This window comes from Pleurodeles waltl, chromosome 7 (assembly GCF_031143425.1).
Source record: "Pleurodeles waltl isolate 20211129_DDA chromosome 7, aPleWal1.hap1.20221129, whole genome shotgun sequence".
NCBI lineage: Eukaryota > Metazoa > Chordata > Amphibia > Caudata > Salamandridae > Pleurodeles > Pleurodeles waltl.
Window position 1 is genome coordinate 701,627,537 of NC_090446.1, and position 20,611 is coordinate 701,648,147.

The window sequence follows — 20,611 nt, forward strand, 5'->3', positions numbered from 1 at the left end:
TAACCGAGTCAGGTTTCGGCTGTGAGACTAAACAGGCCGGAGAATCATCTGGGGCCTTGTATTTTTTCTCTAGCCTTGGCATTTGTGAAGGAACTGTTGCCGGGTTTTTCATTGCCTTCAAACCCTCCTGCCATAAGAAATCCACAATCGGTATGGCTCTTACAGATCTCTTTGATGGCTCTTTAAAGTCATACAAAAAACACTCAGTTTCATGGGAAACAATTGCCAGGCCAAAACGTTTCGCCGCTCTCTCTATGATATTATGGAAACCTCCTATGTCTTCTGGAGGAGAATCCACTGGAGCTGCTGGAGGTGGAGATGGTGTGGGAACGAGATAATCGTCCCATTCACTAGCCGCTGAATCTGCTAGCTCGCCCTCTTCCCTTTCGTCGTCCGACGAGAGGTAAGCTTCCGGAGCTTGGCTAGTTACAGGTCTACTAGCCTGTGGCTTTTCGAAACATTAGTAGTTTGAGCTTGCTGGTAACTCTGAGGTCTAGGTGGCGTGGACTGAGTTGACGGTGGGAACCTTTTATAGTAGTCCTTCAACATATGTTGTAAATCTGTCACTAATGTGCTAGGCATAGCCAGTAGCGATGGTTGGTTTGCCTGTGGATAAGATGTTGAAGCATAACTATGCTGGTAATGTTGATCCTCTTCTTCATCAAACTCTTGACATTTGACACTTAGTTGGGACGGGCTACTAGCTGCCCCAAACATTCCTTGATCCTCATCATCATCATCGTCGTCCAAAAGATGTTGCGGTGGGTATGGCAGCACTTTACTTGGTGATGTATGTATCGGCAAAATGTCAGATGGCTTGTCCCCTATATTAATAAGGGAAAGGGCTAAGAATCTGGTGGAGTCCTCATGATGGTATGAGGAATGATCTGGTGAAATGTCCCAAGGTTTGTAAACTGTTAATGCTGTGGTGATCGTCGGTTCCCTCGTCGACGGTTCCCTCGTCGACGGTTCCCTCGTCGACGGTTCCGTCCATGACTGCGTCTTTGTCAATGGGTCCTTAGTCGACGGTCCCTTCGTCGACGGGTATTTTACCGACGACGGTCGCTTCGCCGACGTATCTTGCGTAGATGGGTTTTTTAGTGCCCTGGATGATTTGTGAACCCAGGAGGCCTCCGCTGTCGACGCTGTGGTTGCCGACGAAGCTCTTTTGAAGATTTTTGCAGTAATAATCGTCGATGACAACGGCGACGACGTCATAATCATCAGTGATGATGGTGTTGTGAACGTCGACGATACCGTGGTCGCTGTTACCGTCGACACTGTCGTCGACGGGGCGGTCGTCGACGGTTGTTTTTTCACCGACAAGAGTTTTTCTGGCTCTTTTTGTGGTGACAGAGACAGGGATGGTTTCTTTGAGGTGCTTTTCCGGTGTAACGGCGTAGTAGGTTCTGAATGAACCTTTTTTGGTCCATGTTTAACTGCCTCTTCAGTTAAGACTTGTTTTGTCTTTTTGTGCATTTTTCTTGGTGGTTCATCCGCACCTCTATCTCTCTCACCTGTTCTTTTCTGAGGGCGAGAAGTTTGTGGTGACTCTTCGCTGTCTGATGAAGGATGCTCTAAGGCTTTCTGTTTTTGTAGCCATAAGAGAAGTCTACCCTCTCGGTCTTTGAGGGTTTTTTGACTAAAGGTGCGACAGATTTTGCAGTCTCTCACCTTATGGTCTGGATGAAGGCAGTAAATACACTTCTTGTGGGGGTCATCAATATGTAGTCTCTTCTTCCCACAGTTGTCACAGTCTCTGAACAGACCCTTCTTTGCCTTTTCAGACATAGTAAAGTTGTAACTAGTTTCCTGAGAGAAAAAACAATCTTCAGTCAGAAAATAGGAAAAAAACTGAGCAGAGCTCAGGGAGACTCCCTTCACACGACGTGCGGTAGAAAATCTGAGGGAATTCAGCCTCTGATGGGAGTGTTTGGGAGGGGCTGAATCCTGATTGGTTGATACTCAAGTTTGGGTCTTTTCACAAAACAAAGTGGATAGACTGTAAAATACCCTATGAGGCCTACTAGGGCCTACTGGTTTTACTTTTACTGACTTACTGCTTTTTATATATTTAAGTTTACCGTGAGGCTCCCACCTCGACGACGGGATGATTCAAGCATGTGAATCTATGAAAGATCCAATACTGGAGAACAGGACCAAACCAGTGGAAGCCAAAAGGTGGTTCTGGAAGAAGAGGACCCGCAAAAGAAGGGGACAGAGTCCAGTCCATGATGGAAGTTCCAGGCAAGGCAGGCGCCACTACCCACCCTTCTGTGGATGAAGATCCAGGTCGACGAGGGGAGAGAAAGATCAGCTGTGGAGTCCGGGAGCTGCAGAGAAGTTCCTGGAGCTGTGCAGATGATGCCCCACATGGTCGCCAGGTTGCAGTCCGTCAGGGGACCCACCCAAGAGCCTTGGCAAATGCAAGAGAAAGCAAAAGAAGAGTTGCAAGGCTGAAGAGGACCAGCAAGGTCCATGGGACTCGACCCTCGGAGGGGAGTCCGGGGTGATCCTTAGCAGTCGGGAGAGCAAGCAGAAGCAGCTGCAGCCCCAACAGGAAATCCACTGGCAGCAGGCACAGTAAGTTGCAATGAGGTCCAAACAGCACACCTGGGGATGAGTCTCACGTCGCTGGAAAAGCAGAGAGGAGACTGTCTTTGGAAGGATGAAGTGCTGGAGGGTCTACTCAGAGCCTGAAGATCCCTTGGCGCAGGAGACAACAAGCCTTCGTTGCTGCAAGAGCTGCAGTGCACAAGGGTACTGTCCTGCAATGAGAGGAAAAGGCTCACCGTCTCCCAAGATGGACAGTGGGCAGAGAGGACTAAGGGGACTAAGGGGACTATTCCAGACCACCACCTGGGATGCAGGATCCACGCAGTTCCAGAGGTCAGATCCATGCAGGAGGACATTGTTGCTCTAAGTGTCTACAGATGCAGGTGAGTGACTCCTTCACTCCAGGGGAAATTCCTTCTTGCTTCATAGTGCAGCTGAAGTGTTGCCGACCCCAGAGGATGTACAGCCAGAGAAAGTTTTAGTTGCTGGAAGGAGCAGAGGAAACAATGTTGCAAGGCGAGGTCATCTCAGGAGTTGCAGTCTTGCCGGTTCCTTAAGTGCCCTGTTCCAGTGGCCAGGAGCAGAAGTAGACTATGCAGAGGAGTTCTGGTGGAGGTTTGCACGCCAAATCTGAGGACCCACCCACAAGGGAGTCCCTAAATAGCTCTAAAAGGGGGTTGGTCACTCTGCACAGTGACCACCTATCAGAGGGGGGGCACTGACGTCACCTGCCTGACCTGGCCATTCAGATCCTCCCCGGGGCCTCAGCACATCTTATTTTCAAGATGGCAGAATCGGGTTGCCACCTGGAGGAGATCTGGGCACCACCCCGGGGTGGTGACGGACAGGGGAGTGGTCAGCCCCCTTTCCTTTGGCCAGTTTCACACCATAGCAGAGACCGGGGTCCCTTGATTGGTGCAAACCGGTTTATGCAAGGACGACAACAAATGTGCTCTTCAAAGCATTTCGGTGGCTTGGGGAGGCTATCCCTTCAATGCCTTGTAACACCCGTTTCCAAGGGAGCGGGTGTTGCCTTTCTCTCCCACAGTAAATCCTTTGTTCCGTCTTCCCCTGCCTGAGCTGGTCAAGCAGCAGGAGGGCAGAAACCTGTCTGAGGGGCTGCAACACTGCAGGCTGCCTGCATAAATCGTGGAAGACTGGCAGAAGCAACAGAGCCATCTGCAGGGTTGTGCGAGAGCAGATCAGAGAGGTTCACTCTTTCTTCTGATCCTCACCAGCCGTCATGGAAGCGTTTAAGGCAGTTCACATGGAGGACCCTGTGAGGGCTCCTAGGAGTTCTCTAGTCCACGATATAGGCGACTTCCCCACTTTTTTCCCCCTCAAATACGGATAGGGTCATTTGTCCTGGAGGGCCCTAGGTTACACAGGCTCCAAAACACATACCTTCTGCTCTGGTTGGTATTTAACCAGTGCAGCCTTTTGGTTAAACCATTGCTTCTGGATCCCTTGGCTGGCCTCAAGGTTTTTATTTGCTTTTTCCATGTAATTAGCCATCCTTGATCGAAGGCAAAGCACATAGTTCACAGTGTCACTTTGACAGGACTCTTCCCAGCGACAAGCCTCTTCCCAACCTTCCCTAACTAGACTCAGTAATCCCCTGACAAGATAGCCAAACAGACATGTGAAGGGGCTAAAGCCCACTCCCTTTTGTAGCACCTCTACGAAAGCATGGCAAAGGTCATCGCATCTCCTTTTGTGTTTTTCAGAGAGTCCCATGATGTTCCAATTCAAGGTCTTTTTGAAATCATTCAACCTGACTCTTTCATTCTGCCTGTTATGGGGCTGTGAACGTAAATCACACAACATTCCTTCCACATGGCTTTCAGGTAACCACCTCCTTAGGAAACCCTACTCTAGTAAAAATACCTAGAAGGGCTGTTGAGACTGCAGGGGCAGGGGCAGTCCTAAGGGAAGTTGCCTCAGGGTACCTGGGGGCATGATCCACTGCCACCAGTATAACTGTTTGCTGATGCTGTTTCAGGATCAAGAGGACAACCAATGTCAATCCCCCACTCTTTCAAAGGGGACCCCAATCACTATTCAAGGTTTGTCACCTTCCTTGCCACTATCTGGACAGGTGACAGGATTAGCAAAACTCCTTTACCTTCTGGAACATACCTGACCAGTAAGCGTGGGTGGCTAACCTTCTCCAAGTTTTTGTATAGCCATGATGCCCAGAGGAAGGGAGTGAGGTCATGGATATAAAATGAGTGAGCTCCTAGTGGCACAAGGTTTGTGGTCTCTGGCCTCAGTATACAGGAGTCCCTCCTCCTAATAGGTCCTGCTGGAGCCACTGACATCTCCCATTTCCTGGTCAGCAGCTCGCTGGTTCAGGCTCTCAAGAGAGGGACAGGTCCCCTGCCCCTAGCAAAGATCTTCCCTAGAGGGCCCTCCTATGACTTGGAGCTCTGCTGTGTAAGCCCCACGCTCCTGGGGCTCAGTTTCCTCAAGGGCTGACTGATCCTCTCCCTGAGGAGAGGGGATCTGAGTTTTTGTCTCCGTATAAGTTGGTTCCCCAGACTTCTTGCCTTTTCTCTTGGAGGATTGGGCCAGTATTACAGGATAAAATTCCTCTTTTTCAGCCTGGGCTTATGACTGTTCTCTCTCTCGTTCTCGCTCTCTCTAGTTCTCGCTCTCTGACCACCTTCTTCTGGCCAGTAACTCCTCTCCATTCTAAGGCTACCATAACCATGGGATGAACCAAGAGAATATTATCAGTACAGAAAAATAAGTTAGCCAAGGTATTTACTGCTCTGGTGATATCAGTTTTTCAGTCACCATGGTGAACTTCTATCCCTCAGTGCTTCTACCTCAACCCCACTGATAAGTGGCTTTTGTCTGCATTTCTCCAGTTTATTGACCAGACAGCTGTGGTAGCCATATCCACCCCACCCTCTGAGACGAAGGCAGCAACAGAGTGACCAGGTCAGGACACATCAAGGATCCCATCTGGAGACTCACAACCCAGAGGGTGCTGCACTAGTAGCGGCCTTTTAAGACACAAAAAGTCCAGAGTTTGGTATCAATTCTCCTTAAGGATGAAATACCAAGCCTTTCTGGGAATCACAGTTTTTACCCTGTTACCCACTCTATGATTGAGAAGAATCTCAGGCCCACCCTCCTGAACAGTTTTCTTTTTTGTTTTTTTAAAGGGGGGGGGGGTTGTGTGTGTTTGAGAGAGAGTGGGAGAGGATGTCAGTCTTTGGAAGACTCTTGGGGTCTTCTCCCTTGTGCCCCACTTCTTTCTGGGGGAGGGATGGAGCCGGTTGGGGGGTGGGGGGGAAGCAACCCCCTTTCTCTTGGTCACCTCCACCATCGGCCTTCCTCGATACCCAGTAGACAGCCTTCTTCCCCAACTCGATGGCCGACCAACCCTAAGTCCACTACATACGGATGCAATTTCTCAGAATTACTATTACTCAACAAGTGCTCTTTCTTTAACCACTTATATAGCCATTACTTTCTCCAGTTTTTTTTTTTTTTTTTTTAACCATGGGGTTATGCCCTCTATGGGTTAACAATACGGTTACAGGACCATGATTCCTACAAATAATATTTTTATTATGGTGCCCATTAGGGGTTGTTTTGAGCACTACAGTCTAATGCCAAACATACATTTCTGATAAAGGTTTATGTGATAATTGTAAAGGTTTTAATAATCTCTCCTTATTACATTTATTACCATAATTCAGGTCAACAGTGACTGAACACTGTACAAAAGGAGCTCCTTTTCAGCATGGTTACCCCCACTTTTTGGCCTGTTTGTCAGTGTGTTTGACTGTGTTCACTGGGATCCTGCTAACCAGGAACCCAGTGATTATGCTCTCATTTAAACTTGGTTCAGGGCTATTCAGGGTCTCTCTCTTGGGTGGGTCCTCAGCATCGGAAGGGCAAGACTCCAGCAGGATTCCTCTGCAATCTCCACTTCGACTTCTGGCCAGTGGAACTGTGACTGGACCCTCCAGGAACCGACAACGCTGCAATCCACAAAGAAGACTCTTCTGCAACTTTGTTTCCTTGGCTCCTGCCAGCTTCGCCACATTTCCCTGGCCATGCATCTTCAGAAGACAGCAACTCTTCAGCTTGCACGAGAAGAAGAAGGAATCTCCCTTGGAGTGAAGGAGTCACTGCCCTGCAACCGCAGGCACCTACAATAAGCGACAACCCGCTGTGTGGATCTCCTCATCCTGACCTGCGTGGATCCTGCATCACAGGTGGTGGTCCGGAGTAGTCCTCTTTGCCAGCTGTCCAACTCTGGTGGAGGTAAGCCTCTGCTTTCCCATGCAGGACAGTACCCCGTGCACCACGTCTTGTGCAGCTGCCAAGGCTCGTTTGCTCTTTCTCCAAGGGATCTTCAGGTGATGTGTAGCTCCAGTCCCCAGCACTCCTTCCTGCGACGCCCAGCCCTCTGCGTGGTACTTGTGCGGCGTGGTATCCCTTTCTGTAGTGCCGCGTGAGCTCCTTCTGCAACTCCTGTATCCCCGTCCTGTGGGAACCGCCGCTACTCCTGTGGACTCTCTGCGATGCCAAGGGTACCCTGCGACACCCCCCCCCTCCTGGTTTGAGTCCCCCTGGCCCTTGCTGATCCCCAGCAGCACCACTTTCCTACTAACCCGCAAATTTGCCTTTGCCAATGCTTGCTGGTGGAATTCCTGCACCAACATCCATCTGCAATCATCTCTCCAGCCTGGGACATCTTCTGCATCCATCACCAACTCTTCTCCAGTTCCAGGGCTGCAGTGCTGACCTGTTCTTTCTTACCGTAGATCAACTCCTGCTAATACAGCTGGGTGGGTAGTACCTCCTACTCCTCCTGGACTCCACTGTGACTCTTGGACTTGGTCCCCTCTCTCCACAGGCTTTCCTTCTTCAGGAATCCACTGCTGGTTTTACACAGCATAATGGAGGACCTGAGCTGTTCAATACAATTTGAGGGGGGGTGGTTGATTTAAGAATATATTTTAAAAATGTGAACACAGAATCAATACATTATCAAAACATTTCTTGATCAGAAAGGATTACAGAGTCCAATCTACCAGATGCTTAAGACTATTAATTGTTGTTCTTTTTGTTCCATCTTGAACTTCATCTTAGTCAGTGTAGGCGGGATGAACGACTTGCTGAAATTATATCAATCTAGGGTGCACCACTGACCCAAGTTTGAGGGAGGTGAAAGGTAAACGCAGGATAACTCCTCAGAGCAGTGGAATGAGACTGTTAAAGTGGGCACTGCTGTTTAAAGTGGTAGGAGGAAGTCAAAGAATGTTCAGTACCAGCAGTAGAACATTCTGAGGAGAATGAGAAGGATGAGGAGGATGACACCATTTTAAGAAGCTGAAGTGAATAAGTTGTTCTGGTCCTCTTGCATGTGGCTCAAAACATACTTCAAAATAATTGCTGACGCGGTCTTATCCAGGGACATATTAAGGTGTCGGTGAACCGCATGCCTCTAAAGTAGCACCTCCAGGTCTTCTATATAGTTTATCCTTAACATGCATCTTTTTTTTAATGAAAGCAATCAGTTCTTCCTTTCTTTAAGGGTATTACAGAACACTACATGACAATGTGGGCATTCATTGAAGACAATACTTTGAGAAGCAGCCAGTGGTCCAAAAAGACCCCCCTCCCCATACTCCTATGCTAAATGCAAAATCACAGAAGAGCAATGGAACAGATTCAAATTTTCAATGACAGTACACTCACTGACCACCAAGGTGCAAAGATATACCGTCTCAAGCAAGCTAGACACAAAAGGCAGTGCATTAAGCATCTACATTTTAGGCTATAAATGGCTACTGATGAACAAGCTTTCTAAGGAACTGTGTTACATATTTGCGAACTACACATTTCAAACCAAATCAAATGGTTTCTAGTCAAGGTTTTTTTTTTTGTATATTTTAGGATCCTACTAAACCTAGAAATTATTCCCAACATTACAAATAATGGTACTCACAGGATGGACTCTAAAATGAACTAGAACAGCAAAGTGATAAAAAAAAAGCACCCTGGAAAATGTAGATTGACAAGAATTGCTATAATAGTGTTTAACGACGATAAAAGACAAAGTCAAAGAGCAGAAAAAAAAAAGACAGTAACCGCAGCAAACACACTAAAGTAGTCTGCAGACACCAAAAAAAATAACCACTTTCATGATGGGATTGCTGACATTATCCAATCAAGATGCATAAAGGCTGACTTACTTTTAGTTTTCCTTTATTGAAGGCACACACTGAAACCTGAAATGCTGAATGTCCCATATCAATAAAGACTACAATTCTTGGCTTCTCCTCTGGGGCAGGTAGGTCTTGTTTGTAGATTCCATATGCAAGAGCAACTGCAATGAAGACCAATTACATTTAAGAGAAGAGCCACTACCAGACAACTAACGTTTTTTTTAAACAAATGGTCTCAATTGCACAGGATTTGTTCTCTCATTCAATACACCCCCCCCCCAAATATTGAAAGAAAAAAAAAAAAAAAAACACTTACCTGCAGTGGTTTCATTTATTAATCGCAGGCAGTTAAGACCAGCGATTTGTGTGGCTTCCATAACAGATCTCCTCTCTGCATCAGTATAGAAACAAGGAACCTAGGTAAAAAATTACCAAAAAATCTCATGTATCCTATGCACACAATGCAAATTGCTATACCACACATATCAAACACAATTTATACTTTTTTTTTTTTTGTTTTTTTTAAACACGTAAAAATACACTTCCCACCTGTCATCAGATTTAATCCACTGTGAGAAGCAACCTCAAACAACAAGTTGCCCTTCACCTCAGGAAAAAAATGCTTATTAACTTTTAATAGCCTGTAGAGCAACCAAACGCAGAATGAGTCAGTCTTTTTTTTTTTTTTTTTTTTTTAAATATGTAACCTATGATCAACTTTATCTTTTATCAAATATCCTTCTCCTTTGATCAATTTTCCTGTATCATCTCAGCTCTCCCGCATGGCTTAAACTTGGGCCCATTATCCCTAAATCATGTATGCTCTACTGCCCCTTGTTTTCTTTAGTACATTAAAGCAACTTTAGCAATGTATAAAAGTAAAATAACCTGACCAAAGGCTTAAATTGTATCAGACATGTCAAGAGTCTCATCACACAGTACAGCCGTGCTACCGAAATATTCTATTACACTGAAACTTTAGAAAACACTATAAATCTGCCACTTAAAGATCCACCCTTATAATATTGCTTTGATATAGAGTGGTGCCTTCAATCAAAACCATGAAAAATTTCACATGCAGAACAACAAATTACATCTGTCATTTTAGAACACCAATAAACTGCTGTTCAATAAAAAAATAAAAAAAATAAGCAACACATACTGAACAACTAAACTCAGAAAAGCAAATGGAACGTAGGTTGCATACATTTTTTTTTTAAAAGCATTTATTAAAAGCAACTGCCATACATGCACAACCAAGAAAATCAGCAGAAAATAAAAAATAAACTAAAGATTACGAATTTATGGCCACATACAAAAAAAAAATGGATCAATTTAATCAAAATCCAGAATCCCACCATATATTTGATATTCGATTTAACATCAACAGCTAGTTCCAGGTGAGATTATTGGCTACTTACAGCAACTACACAGTCAACCACAGGCTTTTTCAGTGCACTCTCAGCAGTTTCCTTTAGTTTGGTCAAGAGCATTCCTGTCACCTGCTCAACTGTAAAATGGCGTTCCTCCTCCAAGTACATAGCCTTCAGAGAAAATGAAAAATCAAAGCAGCTGAAACATTAGACATGCCTCATATAAAACTGTAAGATGATTAGGAATCTCAAATACCTATTGCACCAACAGGTTTTCTGCATTAGTCTATACCAGAAAACACCACTGAAACTGCCATGTACTTATTACTGGGTTAGAAGTTTTTGTATTACAATTTTTGAGTTTGATCCAGGTAGGAAATGATTCATTTTGGAAGCCTACATATTATAGAACAGTACAATCCTATATTCCAGGGAACCAATACAGAAAACAATGGGCCCATACATTCAAGCTCATTTAACTATTAATGGTCAGCAATGTACATACGTTTGGTTCATAAACAGTATAGGAAATTACCATTTGGATTAACTGAATTAATCAATAACATGAGTACACACACAATGAAGTCAGTTTTTATACTGACATTACACTGAATAAAACTACAATTATGATGCAACATGTTTAAAAACAGCTTGTAAATAAAATATTAGATTTCTGAAACCTGTCACAATGAATACCTTGCACTCAATACTAATATATGGTTTTAGTCAAAACTCATAACCCATCAACATTTTGATTCCAAATATACATCTACTACCCAAGCTCTTCATCAGGACAGTAAAATGTACCAGGTGGGTAGCACTCTTAAAAAACAATGTAATTGTGTGGTTTGGTGGCGATCAGAGATTAGAAACACACCTGGTGTGCTTCACTCACACTTTTGTAAATTGAGTGTGTTGTGAAGTCCGGTGTTAATAAATCTTAGCAAAACATCTAAACTGCAACCTAAAAGGCATAGGCAATGGTATGGTGTCAGCACTTGAACACTTTACTGTCACTTCAGGAAGAAGACGAGGTGAAACTTTAGTCAGGACAACATGAGAATGAGAAATTATGGTAAAAAGGAGGCATTTGCTTTAGGCAATGTACAGCACGCAAATGCAAACTTGTCTCAAAAGGAACTGGGTGGGAGAGTCATTCTCCAACAGCTCCATTGGTCATAGTCGTGCTATTTAACCACAAATGTAAATGAAGAAAAAAAATCTTAAGTCCTGCTCTCCCGGGCTCCTGCTCCCTTACTCTTAACATTACATGGTTGACCCAACTCATAGCCAACCTTTGAAATACATTAAACATTATTAGGCTACATTGGTTAGAAAGCTGGATTGGAGACCTGGGTACATGGAATGTTATGCAGGGGTGTATATTGTCCTCAGTCTGTTCCCTTCAACCGAGAGACACTGGAGCCTCTGTGTAAATTTCTATTCAAACAAGCATTGGCAAAGCCAAAAGGTTTAGCCTATGCGAAATGTATCGGCTTTGTCAATGTTTAGTTTACATGTTGCATAGTATTTGCGTTGCTGTGCACCTTGGCTTAAAGTACAAAAAGCGATATGACGCAGTCAATGCTAGCTGTGTTATAGCGTTTTTTTTTTTTTTAAGCCATGCTACAGTGCCACTCAACTGTGCTACATGTAAAAAAAGTTGTGAATGCCTGGAGCTCATTCACACAGAAGATCTCCTGCAAGATGGCATTGCAAACGAGCAACCACAGCTTATTCAGATTCACCCACTGGAGGATACAGTGAGCTGGGATGGGGGCTTTGGGGCCTCAGTGAACTCTGTGTACTAAGCTGACCGAACGCAAGGCGTCCCTGTTTCCCACGTTCAGGCAGCCGGTCTTAGGAGCTCACACTTAGGAGGCTGACATTTTACAAGGGCCAGGACAAAATAAACACACAGTTGAAATGCTTGTAGAACTCAGGGCTTGGCAGTTAATCTTAGCAGCGGATGGCAGGAGAAGGGTGGAGTCATGTTTTGAAAAACATTGTGAAGGGAGTGTTGTGGGGTGCTAAGAAACATGCTCCAGCCATAAGAAGGCCCAAAGCATAATATAGGAGGGCAGGCAGACAACCGACACTGGATGATGGTGGGAAGATAATGTTGAGCGAGGAGATAGGGATGCAGTGGGAAGTGCAATTAAAAACAAAATAGTAACTGCAGAAGTATTAAGTTTGCGGAGTGGCAATGGTCAGTAGCCAATGCCCAGTGACTGGAAGAAGCACTTGGTCCCAACTCCATACAACAGCATGGATAGCAAAGCAGATCTACTACCACATTGTAAGTGATATTTCTAGTAGTTCATTAATGAGCATGTCTATTTTATCATCTCTGTTTCAGCTGTAAAAACAAAAAAGGTAACCATCCCTTAAACAAAGGCATGGTTACAGGCTTAATGTAAGGAGGAGTTTGGGTCCACGCATGTTCAAATCTAGAAAGTAACGCATGAATTCAGAAAAATGAATGGAATGCACTGGAATCAATTATGAGTTTTTATTAGGTGAATCTGTATGTCTTTAATTAGTGTTCCAAGATATAAATATGAAATAAAGAGATCAAACCTATCTTGTGTAATCACCAGTATGATTGTCTGGTCAAAGTAAAGACAGTACTCCAAGGGCCCAATTTGCAAACGTCCGTGATTAGGACACTTATTGGTAGATGTATAGTGGATGCTATAAACAATTCACTTAAAAAAAAAAAAAAAATGCGAGGCATGGTAAAAACGTGCAAATGGACCAATTATTGACTTTCCAAGGTCTTTTTTCATGACAAAGTACTGTATGGTAGCATGTCCACTGGAGAAGAACAACTGTGAAAAAACACAGACAAGAACACATTTTGTTTACTAAGTAAATCTGGGGCTGCCACTATTAAAAAGTCAGTTTGTACGCTTTATGACTATACTGAGCTACCATGGAGACTGCCTTCAGACAGTAAGGAATGGTTCACAAATTGTTAAGCAGTTTTATTATTAAGAAAAGAAAACAGCAACATTTGATATGTCTAGACTATAACTATGCTTTTGGTACACTAGGATGAGGGGATTTTTATGTGTGTATAATGTAGATATTGTAGGCACAAAGTCAATGTTCTAGCAATAAAATCCCCAAAATTGTAAGTCTAAGGTTTGTGACCAATAAGGATGAATTTGTTTCTCATTCACATTACTTGGAAAAGAACAATGCTCAGCATGTAAGCAGGTCAATATTAGGAAAGTTCCATTCTCTGCCCCTAAAGTGTCCTGCATATCACTGCTTGAAAGAAGCCAGTCTTCAAGTCGAATATTTTACTCATACTGCAGCACTTTGAATCTCCACTAAGCGTCAGCTCATTGGTACTCAGTGGATCCGTGGGCTGGTTTTCCTAGTCAAGAGCGACCAGCCGAACAATGTCAGGTAGGTATTTAACTCTTGATTCAACAAGTTTATGTCAAGGAGTATATTAGTCTGAACAGGCTATACTAAACTTACCTTGTAGGTTTTGAAATGGTAAAATGTATTCATCAAGCTTTCATGATTACAGTGGCACATCTGGTTACGTAAACAACTATTATTCACTAATAGCAGAAAAGACCATTCTCTGAAAATATTTGGTGCATACTAAGAGTATTTAAAAGATAAGGGCATGTTCACAAAATCATAGGTATCCACACCCTCCCGCAATGTACAAAAATAAAAACACTTTAAAAAATGTGCTGTTTTAGAAAAGAGTAACAAATAGTTTACGGTATGTTTCTCACAATACCCACCTTGATCCCCGCTGCCCCTGTTGGCAACTGAACAAGTTCATAGGCTAAACTGGATTTTTCAGCTTGAACAAAAGGATCAGAGTATGCACGACCATGAAATCTTTTAAAGCCTTGTAGTGTGTTTCTCGCATTTGAAATAACCTACCAAAAAAAAAAATAATAATAATGATTTGAGCATTCTTATAACATTCACACTATAGTTACTAAACATTTCAAAGGTTATCTCTCCTCATCTAAAATAACAGTGAGGCTTTTTCTTGTGGTCTTAGGGCACTCGGGGAATACTGGAAATATTTTAACAATTGTTTACCATTGCGGATCAGAGGCCTGAATATTTGGGCTTTCAAACAAACTGACCATGAACTCCTTCTCAGCACTTGATCCTCTCGGGTTTGTGAGAGGTTAAACAGTGTTCGTAGTGTCTTTCCCTCTCACACCTGAAGGTACCCAGTGGTCTTGGAACTGAAAGACTCTGTAAGTGCATTTGTACGTCTATTCACTGGAATCACTTTTCTCACCAACAGAAGCTTTAAAAACAGCAGTGACGCACTAATCCAAAACCCTGTACAGGACTACCTTCACTTGCATATTCCTCCCCCATTCCTCAAGAGACATCAGACCTTCTGTGGACACCTCCACTTCACCAGATCCCTCCTGATTATAACTGCCTTGAATGAGACAGTAGATCCCTGCACGCTAAGCAGACTTGAAAGAATTTGTGAAGAACAAGTGGAGCGGTTGCAGTAGTCAACAGCATTGGCAAAGCCAATAGGTTTTGCCTTTGTTCCTTCTTTCTATCTAACTGGATTACAAATATTAGAATTTTATAATAATGTTTGTTTTAAATTTGATAAACCGTTAATCAAAATTTAAAACATTATAAAATGTTTCTAATATTTCAGAATCCAGTTAGATAAAAAGCAAAAAACAAGGGTGAAACCTATTGGTTTTGCCAACGCTACGGACAACTGCTACCACTCCACTTGTTCTTCACAAACTCTTTTAAGTCTTAGTCAAGTTTCCTAAAGTACTCTACTGTGCTATCGCCCAGTTCCCCAATGTTATCACCTCCAACAGGTCTTCCTTGTTCTCTGTCCTTTCCCAATTGAAAACTGCCTCCAGCCACTTCGATTTCTGAGCAAATACAGTCTTCACTTGGCAACTTACCTATTCCGTCTAAAAGCTGCAATTAAATTCTAGCACGTGCCCCTCCATCCTACCGCTCTTTCCTTTTGACACACCATTCGGAGAGATACCGAGAGAGCTCAATCACTTGCCCCTCAATAAAAAGCCAAACCTACACACTGCCACTCCTCTAACATACCCTTCAATACCTCTCGCCAATTCTCACAACCTGAACATATGCACGTCTACACCTGCCCTCCTCTTTCACAAATCTTGAAAGCACAAACCCAGGCATGCAGGCTGACACTGCAACCTGGCACAGCAAAATGTCAGGGTGCCTCTCAAACAGAATCATTGTGCTAGCAACGTGTCTCAGCGAGAACCAAAGTCAAGGCAGCCACCTGCCTAAATTGATTCCAGCACAAGCGTGCCAGCTGACATCTAGTTCCAGCATAGCAAAACATCAAGATTACTAAAAAATGAAAATATGTGGCCAATTAACTTTCTATCCCGGCTTGGGCAAACCTCAAGTAAATAAAAACTAGCCTTGGACACCAAAACAAAAGTCAGCTAGCTTTCCACCTCCCCGCCCCAACCCCAACAAAACCCCAAGATATTTTCCACCCAACGTTAATGTGACAAGATGTACACAGCCAACCTTTTACTTGTTAAACAACCATTGTTCAACATTCAGCTACACTGGCTACCCAGAACAGTGGATATCCTATGATGCTGCTCCATCTTGCAAAACAAAACAAAAACACCAAGACACAAAATCATCATGAGAAAACATCTGGGTAACTGTAATAGTATATGAAGAGACAAAGTGCACCAGCCACCCACATAAATTCTCAGCATACAAATGTAAAGCTCTACCAATCAAACAATTTATGCCCCACTGACACAATTCTGCCTATTAACAAACAGTTCTCACACTTTCACAGTAGTCTGTTTTGTACAACAGCTGTCAGAACCCACAGGCTTAAGATAATTTTAGGACACAGCAATAAGCCTAGGGATGACCCCAAAACCAGGTCTTTCTCTTGAATACCTAGCTGTGGTGTTGCAACATATCGGACTTATCCTACAAAGATGCTCAGAATCCGAGGTTACTCCATGAACTCCTCCTGCTCCCTCTCAGCCAAGGAGCTCAAGCCAATCTAGTACCTACTCCTTTGCCAGGATTAACAAAAAATACATTAATCTAGAGCACCAAATCTCCTCAACAAGCTAAAATAGGTGCAAAACTCGAGAGGCTAGGTCACACTTACACCGTAAATCCTGGTATCTTATCACCCCCAGCAATCTTGATCCTGCATCAGCTCCCATTATTTGGCTGGACTGATTTAGGCACCGTGCTGCATATAGCAATCACTTAAAATAATCAGCCTAAACAAAACCTCACACCCTACTCCGTGTCTTTAACCTGCTCTTACTAGGTAGCGTGCCACACTTCAACAAAACCCAATTTGGAGATCTATCACACAGCAAAAAGACAATGCCTCATTTGGAGGAAAAAAATATATAAAATTTACCTTCTCTTCTAGATCAACACAAAAAAAACACGGCTCTTTAAGCTTCATATCCCAGAGTGAGCCCCACACTACACCTATCATGACAAAGTTATTTCAAAATCCGATACAAATGGGAACGTAATGAATACACAGTGATATTATACACCTGCCAGATATAACAAAATGAAGTTCTTTTAAAGGCATTTAATGTCTTCTCACAGATCAGAATTGACAGGTCTAGCGAGAAACGACTGGGTGTCAGATCTCCCATACCAAACATATCTGAACACACACACTGGTCTGTCTGCAGTCATTTTTGACAGAATGCTACAATGCCAAACTAGTGGCTGTAACTCAAACGTTATTAACAAAAGTGGGTAAAACTCAGTAATGAAACTTACAAAATCAGAGTAACATCTGAAATTTCTCCAATAAATCCTCAAAAATAAGAATTTAATTAAAGAATGAAGGACTCCTAGGATGTTGGAAAGCCAAAAGAAAATCATGAGAGTAAATTAGAGAAAACAAGTAACAGTCATGCCTGGTGGAAAACAAAAAAAAACACAGGACAAGAGACCATATGGTCAGAGAAAAAAAAAATGTGGTGATTCAATGTGGCAAATACGATGACTATAAAGGTTACTTACAATAATTAGATGTATTGTGGTGGCAAGTTGAAGAGGAAATTTCTGTCATGCACTGCTGGATCACTTTATTTAAAAAAGGGGAAAACAAATTTTGAAAAAATAAAAAAAAACACTTACTTGACTTTTAGCAGCTGCCCCAACTGACCGGTTTTTGGGACCGAAGGATATACATGCCCTAGAACACATGAAAGATAGAAAGTATACACCTGTCAGTCACGTGCAAAAGCAAATGGAAAAATCACAGTAACAAGATTACTCACAGGACCAAAGTTACATAATGAATCGCAATTCAAAATTATCATATTTTGATATTGCAGATTTCGGTGTTTGTAGTGTCCAACCCAACTGCATAATGGACCTTAGTTGACTCTGTCCGTGTTGTAAAAATGATAAGTCACTTTGTACAATGTCTATTGCAGATGAAACACTTGTTTAAAGTGTTTATACGGTAAGGTGTTAATACCATTGTCTACAACGGCTAAAGCTTTCTTTAGGTTTTCCTGATCTATTTGCCTTAACTGGGCAGCAGCTTCTTGTTGAGAATGTATCCAAATTACATTGTAGCCGCGTCCGTCACTACTGTCAGATCTGGTTGGGGAAAGGAGAGTGATCATCCTCTGGCCTAACCGCAGTTCGTTAGCTACCAATGCAGATCTTGCACAGTTCCCTCCAAGATCTGGACCATGTGGGAGAGATTCCCCTGATGTTGCACCCACTGGAACTTGTGGTCCAACTGCAGAGCCTGCATATTCCATCTGGCATGTGTCACTAGCAGGATGCAGGAGGCTATGAGGCCCAGCAGCCTCAGAGTCAATCTCAATGAAATCGAGGATGAAACATAGGTATCATAGCCTGAATATACTGGACTCATCACTTCGGGAGGATAAGCCTGAAACTACACTGCATCCAGAATAGCTCCAATGAAAAGGGGCATCAGAGAGGAACGTTTATAGTGAACCCCAGTGAATGCAGGTCTGCTGTTGTCTGGAAGTGAGAAAGAATAACCTGGGGTGAGCCTGCCTTGAACAGCCAGACATCAAGGTGGGGTGAGGAATAGGGGGGGGCGGGGGGGGACTGAAACGGACCTAGGCTGCCACCACCTCCATCACCTTGTTGAACACCAGAGGGGTGCTGGTAAGGTCAAAGGGGCGTGTGGTGAACTGGAAGTGCGGTGAACTGGCCTACCGTGAACCACAAGTAACATCTGTGGGCAGGTATGATGGGAATATGAAACTAAGCATCCTACAAGTCCAACACTACCATCCAGCCTTCCGAGTCCAGGGCAGATAGAACCTGACCCAGAGTGAGCATTTTGAACTTCATCTTAAAGAGATTGAAGGATCGAAGGTCTAGGACAGGACGGAGGCCCTTGTCCTTATTGGACACCGAAAGTAGCAGGAACAACAACCACATCCTACTCCTGGCACAGGAACCCTCTCTATAGTTCCCTTGGATAAGAGAGCTGTAACTTCCTATCGGAGTAGTACCAAGTGATTCTCTGTCTTTCGATCACAGGACGGTGGCATGGATAGAGGGGTAGTCTTGTAGGAGAGGGAGTAGCCTTGTGAACTGTCTGCAAAATCCACTTGCCTGACGTGATGAACTGCCAATGGAGCAGGTGATAGCAGATCTTGCCACTGACTGGTCTGTGGTGGAATGTCAGACTAGGAAGGCTTGCAGGCAGCTGCAAAGAAGAGCGAGGGGCAGAGGACTGGCCAGACTGCTGACTCCCTGATCTACGGGGCGGCTGATCCTATGTACCCAGCCATGTTAATGGGACAACCGTGTGGCCCAAACACCTGTTCATAGCACGAAAATCCTCAAAGCGCTTGAGTGCAGAGCCTGCATCCAGAAGGACACCCTAAGGGTGTCATTAAAGGGGAACAGAGGTTTAGAGGATGAAGCCCTAGGCTGAAGCACCTCTGTCAAGAGGTTAATACGGTCACCGAAGGCAGCTCAAGGTGCAAGGTCAGTAGTGGTACTTCCAGCGCTGATTTGGATAAATGAATGTATCTCTGGGGCCCCTTGGAGCTGAGGTACAGATCTGTAATGGACATCATCCAATAGGAGAATTCATAGGGAAAGAAAAGACCCGACGTCAGTGCACTGGAGTAGTGCCTATAGGACCCATAACATCATATCTGGCGCGGATGATGCAGATGACTGGCGCAGAGCTGATCGACACCACATAACGGCACATAGGGGTACTGCTTGAAAAAAAAAAAATCTCTGAATCCAGACGGATACCTGGGGCAAATTCTATGGTAAGGAATCGGCAACTAAATGTCTCCATCAGATATAAAGAACAAGCGAAGAACCAAACAACCCCTAAAAGTAAATGCAAACTGTGCCAGACAAGGTAGCATCATCAACTGAAAATCTTACACCAAATTAACCATAACACTTTTTTTAAGGACAACTTCATATTAGGTCCTCCTCAAAGGGGTGGACCAGTAACCACACAAAGGACAAAACCTCTACCACCACTCTCCCATTATTAAGCTCATTTAGCAAAAGCATTTGTGACTACTAAATATACATCTTAGCAAAAAGTTAAAAAAAAAAAAATCAATACTAAAAGTAGCTTTCAACTGAATTGTACTCCTTAAACAAAAGAAAAAAAAAAAACTCAGAACATAGTCCTTGCTTTAAATGATTAAGGAAAAAGTGCATTTCCACCTTTCCCTATTTGTTTTATCGTTCAAGAACAGACTTAACTTCAAAGTCAAAGCAGACCGTTAAACTGATCATGACACCGCATAAAGGGACAAATCTACTTTTATTAAATCAATTCATTTAAACAGAAGCAACATTCACACTTTATATATTGCTCTGCGATCTCCAAATAAGTTAACAGTCTTAGACGAGAAAGTAGCTGAACTCAAAAGTAAACTTATCAGAATCTCAACCTTGCAAAACTTAGCATTTAAAGTCAAGTTACATCAAACCCTCTGTATGACCTTCAAGAGAACAGTTAACAGGGACCACACAGTAAAATGGGATTATGGTCTCTGGAGTTCATCCGGGGAGGAATGGAATTTAATAGGGAACCAGAAACACTGTCACTTGTAACGCTCCACAGAGCTGCGAAACTAAATCTAGAAATCCCACATTAGGATTTTACCTAAGTATCCACAGCACAGCAAGTACGAGCGAGTAGTTTGATTTGCTCTTGTATCTATATGAACTGTGGACCTGTCTTCTGTGAGGCAAACTGCCACAATATTTAAAATGTGTAAGATTTGGTAAGGTAGAGGTGATTAAGTCCACGCTGTTTTTTTTTTTTTTTTTTTTAAGGGTTACTGAATTGTAAAGGGAGTGGTATGATTTTATGCACATAAAAAGTATAATTAAGCAGGTTTTAAAATGGAGAAAAAAAAATATTTGAAGTCTATATGAATATAGAAGTGCAAATTTGCAATGAATTATGCT

The 20,611-nt window shown here is 43.3% G+C and overlaps 1 protein-coding gene across 1 annotated transcript in view; it reads right to left on the reverse strand.

Moving 5' to 3' along the window:
- The window catches only part of HSPA4 (heat shock protein family A (Hsp70) member 4), a 506,168-nt gene that overhangs the window by 475,972 nt on the left and 9,585 nt on the right, over positions 1 to 20,611 (reverse strand). The window contains exons 2-6 of the mRNA XM_069244722.1: positions 17,297 to 17,354; positions 13,894 to 14,034; positions 10,172 to 10,294; positions 9,067 to 9,166; positions 8,778 to 8,911 (exon numbers count right to left, since the gene is read on the reverse strand). Of these exons, the coding sequence (XP_069100823.1) occupies positions 8,778 to 8,911; positions 9,067 to 9,166; positions 10,172 to 10,294; positions 13,894 to 14,034; positions 17,297 to 17,354 (556 nt within the window). The remainder of the gene's footprint in view (positions 1 to 8,777; positions 8,912 to 9,066; positions 9,167 to 10,171; positions 10,295 to 13,893; positions 14,035 to 17,296; positions 17,355 to 20,611) is intronic.